The following is a 4,112-nucleotide window of genomic DNA, read 5'->3' as shown; positions in this document are numbered from 1 at the left end:
TTTAAATTAATGTTATCTTGTATAGACGAGCCATCCTTCTATCCGAATTTTTTTTCTTTTTTTTTGTCTTTCTTTTTTAAGGCCGTTATAAGGACGAATGTAATGTTAATAGGAATAAATCAAGTCATGAGTATCATCACTATCACAGTACCAGTGTACCACCCGTCATGATTTTATCGACTAGGTTAGCCGATATATGCACAGATCCAGATCCACTCATCCACCAAAGATGTAACTAAGAAATTTCGTTACGCCTACCACGTTGCTTTGAGCTTTGACCTTCTTTATTTTAATCAAAACTCGCAACACGGCCAAAACTTTCCCATACTCTTTATAAAAAAGGTAATCACTTGTCCCCTAAATCAATAATGCAACCAACACAAAATTTTATTATGGGATCCATAACTGTATCTCCACAAAATCAAAAACCCCATGCAGTATGCGTACCATATCCAGCACAAGGTCACATAACTCCCATGCTAAAACTTGCAAAAATCCTACACTCTAAGGGTTTTCACATAACCTTCGTAAATAACGAGTACAACCGCAACCGCTTCCTACGTTCCTTTGGTCCAACCGCCCTAGACGGTCTCCCGTCATTTCAGTTTGAGGCAATCCCAGACGGATTGCCTCAAACTGAGACCGACTCCACACAGGATATCCCGTCCTTGTGTATTTCTACTGAGAAACACTCGCTCGGACCGTTTAAGGAGTTGGTGGGTAGGCTTAATGAGGACCCAAGTGTGCCTAATGTTAGTTGTATTGTTTCGGATGTAGCTATGTTTTTTACGCTTGACGCGGCCGAGGAGTTTGGTGTTCCGGAGGTGTTGTTGTGGACTGCTAGTGTCTGTGGTTTGTTGGGGTATGCTCAATTTGAGAAGCTTGTTGACATGAATATTGTTCCATTTAAAGGTACGTTTTTATAAATACGTATTCATTTCATGTTCATACGTTTTCCAGAATGACTTAAACTTGAAATTAACAATTTTTTAAATTTCGCTCATGTTTTACTATCATTTTACTTAGATTCATACAATCTTTTTTATTTTTACAATACTGTATTACGTATGGTAATACGATTGCAGCCGACTTAATAGTCACATGAAGACATGAAGTGATACTTTCCTGATATCCTCAGTTAAAGGCAATTTTTTTTTTGCTTATACTCCGTAAGGCAATTTTTTTTTTTGCTTATAGTCCGTAACTGATTTGAAATGAGTATTATAATAAGCACAAAGTGCACTTTAAAACTCGTAATTTTAAATTACAAATCTACATAGTATAAAAGTCAAGTTTTTTCTTGGCTTTTAATTGGCTGAGTTTCTACATGTGAGTCCCTCCATATTTCTTATTCTATTTAATTACCCTATTTCTTCAACCCAATTTCAATTCATATCTCTATTATTGTAGATCTTGCACCCTCATATACTCAACGGGTTTGATATGTCAAATACCTTTAATATAATTCTAATAAAATACGGTTATATATTATCTGATATTCAAATATAATATTCATCAAATATTCGAATCTTCAATTATGACTATATATTGTGTCACGGTATTGAACACTTAATCACGCTCAATTATATGTTCATATATGTAATGATAACAGGGCGTCTGCTATTACGACTCGTGCATTTTTTACACGGGTATAAAACTAGTTGTTCGTATACAAGAGATCTTAACAAGACTCGTAATCATTTGCCTATTTTTAATTTATTAATTTTTTTTAATTAAAAGTAACAAATTATTGAAATAAAAGGTTTATATCTTTTACCGCTTTTGTAATCATCGTTGTCGATTTGTCATTGATCAATTAATCTTTCTAGCAATGTCATTATACATGCTGACATCAGTGACATGCACGTTTACTTAATGACAAAAAACTTCAAGGAAAGGTGCGATTTGTAATCGCCATTAATCACTAGCCAGATCTTTTCAGCGTACTAAGTTTGGACTCATGTAGTGCTAGGCTAGGATAAATTCGACCCCTCAATTATTTAGTTATCTTTAAAATAAAAAAGAATTAAAATATAAATAAATAATTTTTATGTAAGATCTTTCATAAAACAAATAAGTATTATATTAATATTTAATTAAGTTATTTTATGTAAATTAAGTTGGTCCATATTCCATTGTACAGTGGAATTTACCCGTTTCCACTCTTATCTCCCATAACTTATCACTCACAATTTAGGAAACTGTTCAGTTGATTCGAGTATAAGGGGAACATATTTATTCTGATTAAGGTTTACCAAACCTATCTCATAAAGAAAAAAATACACCATCTAAATTGTGAGGCTGATAGTACGGAAGCCAACTCAGATTTGGGGTGTAAGAATTTAGGGTTATTCATTAAGATAGATCAATTATTTCAAGCAATGGCTGGAGGTAAGTAATCATCTCTTTTATCGCTTCCGCATTCAGTTTATACATGGTCATTATGAGACTAGAACATGTTAATTTTAGACTATAAAACTTACATTTTAATGTAACAATATTTGAACAATAATTGTGTCAATGCAGATGAAAATTTCTTGACAAACGGTGATCTAGACATGGTCGTAGACTGGATTCCAGGCATGGATAATATTCGTCTTCGTGACTTGCCAAGTTTCATGAGAACAACAAACCCTGATGAACTCATGCTTAACTACATCCAAAGACTACTCCGTCAGTCGAAACGGGCATCCGCTATTCTTTTCAACTCATACGACGCCTTAGAACATGGTGCCCTAGAGTCTCTCTCAGCCGATTTGCCCCCATTGTATGCCTTAGGCCCATTGGAGTTTCTCCAAGAACCAATTGAAGCTAACAATAAGGAAATAAAATCGTTAACTTCAACTCTATGGAAGGAGGACCCACATTGCCTAGAATGGCTCGATTCTTACGACTCTAATTCTGTTGTTTACGTGAATTTTGGGAGTATTACAGTCATGACGAATGATCAGTTGGTGGAATTTGCATGGGGGCTCGCAAATAGCCACCAACCATTCTTGTGGATCACACGACCGGATCTAATTTCAGGGGATTCGGCCGTGCTTCCACCAGAGTTTTTAGAGGAGGTGAAAGGGAGGAGTCTAATAGCTACTTGGTGTAACCAAGAAAAAGTCTTGGGTCATAGTGCTATAGGTGGGTTTTTGACACACTGTGGCTGGAATTCGATTTTAGAAAGTATAAGTCAAGGTGTGCCTATGATATGTTGGCCTTTTTTCGCGGAACAACAAACTAATTGTTGGTATTGTTGTACCAAGTGGGGTATTGGGATGGAAATTGACTCGAACGTGAAGAGGAACGTGGTTGAAAAGCAAGTTCGAGAGTTGATGGAAGGCGGAAAAGGAAAGGAGATGAAAAAAAGGGTAATGGAATGGAAAATTTTAGGAGAAGAGGCATGTGCTTCACCTTATGGTACTTCCTATGCTAATATTGACAATGTTATCAAAGTTCTTCAATCATTTGTGCCAAAATAAACATCATCAATCAAGTTTCCTTCCCCGTTCTATTGAAGCACCACTTACCGACGTAATGTCTTTTTTCCCCTTGTGTGGTCTTGCAACAGTGCACTTATATATATGTACGTATCTATGTAATATTTGTGTGTGAATATACAATTTTTTGATTGCGTCCATCCTAATGTAAAGAAGAACTCACTACGTCTACGTATCAGTTATTTATTTATTTTATTTGTAATGAAACGTATACGGAGTAAATAATTGAGATTTATCAAGTTAATATAACCGTTAATTCAGTGCCTATAAGAAAAGGTTTAAATGGTCATATTGAAAAAAAAAAGACGTAGTCCATATTCGTTTAAGCCTTCAAGGCAGAACAATGTAAAATAATACGACGTACATGTACATCTTGCAACAAAGTTCCTACATACCAATTGGTCTCCCTTGTGACGGGTTACCATTTGTGGCGGATATTTTGTGAGTAAATATGGTAACAAAATGGGCAGGGCCGTCTCAAGAAAAGTGGAGGCCTGGTGCAAAAAAAATACAAGAGGCCTCAAATTTACAAACGGTTTTTCTAACGTGTGCCCTTAGGGCACACATTAAAAGTCTAAATATAGAAATAATTAAAGGAATATATCATGAGAAATATAAGATTCA

At 35.4% G+C, this 4,112-nt stretch overlaps 1 protein-coding gene across 1 annotated transcript; it reads left to right on the top strand.

Annotated features, from left to right (window-relative positions):
- Positions 1-217: 217 nt before the first annotated feature.
- LOC141585886 (7-deoxyloganetin glucosyltransferase-like) lies at positions 218-3,754 on the top strand. Its single transcript, XM_074406956.1, has 2 exons — positions 218-912; positions 2,527-3,754. The coding sequence occupies exons 1-2, from the start codon at positions 369-371 to the stop codon at positions 3,468-3,470; spliced, it is 1,488 nt and encodes a 495-aa protein (XP_074263057.1). The 5' UTR covers positions 218-368; the 3' UTR covers positions 3,471-3,754.
- Positions 3,755-4,112: the final 358 nt, after the last annotated feature.

The sequence above is a fragment of the Silene latifolia genome, chromosome 6, assembly GCF_048544455.1.
Source record: "Silene latifolia isolate original U9 population chromosome 6, ASM4854445v1, whole genome shotgun sequence".
NCBI lineage: Eukaryota > Viridiplantae > Streptophyta > Magnoliopsida > Caryophyllales > Caryophyllaceae > Silene > Silene latifolia.
Note: the sequence above shows the minus strand (reverse complement) of the source record. Positions and strands in the feature narration are given on the sequence as shown.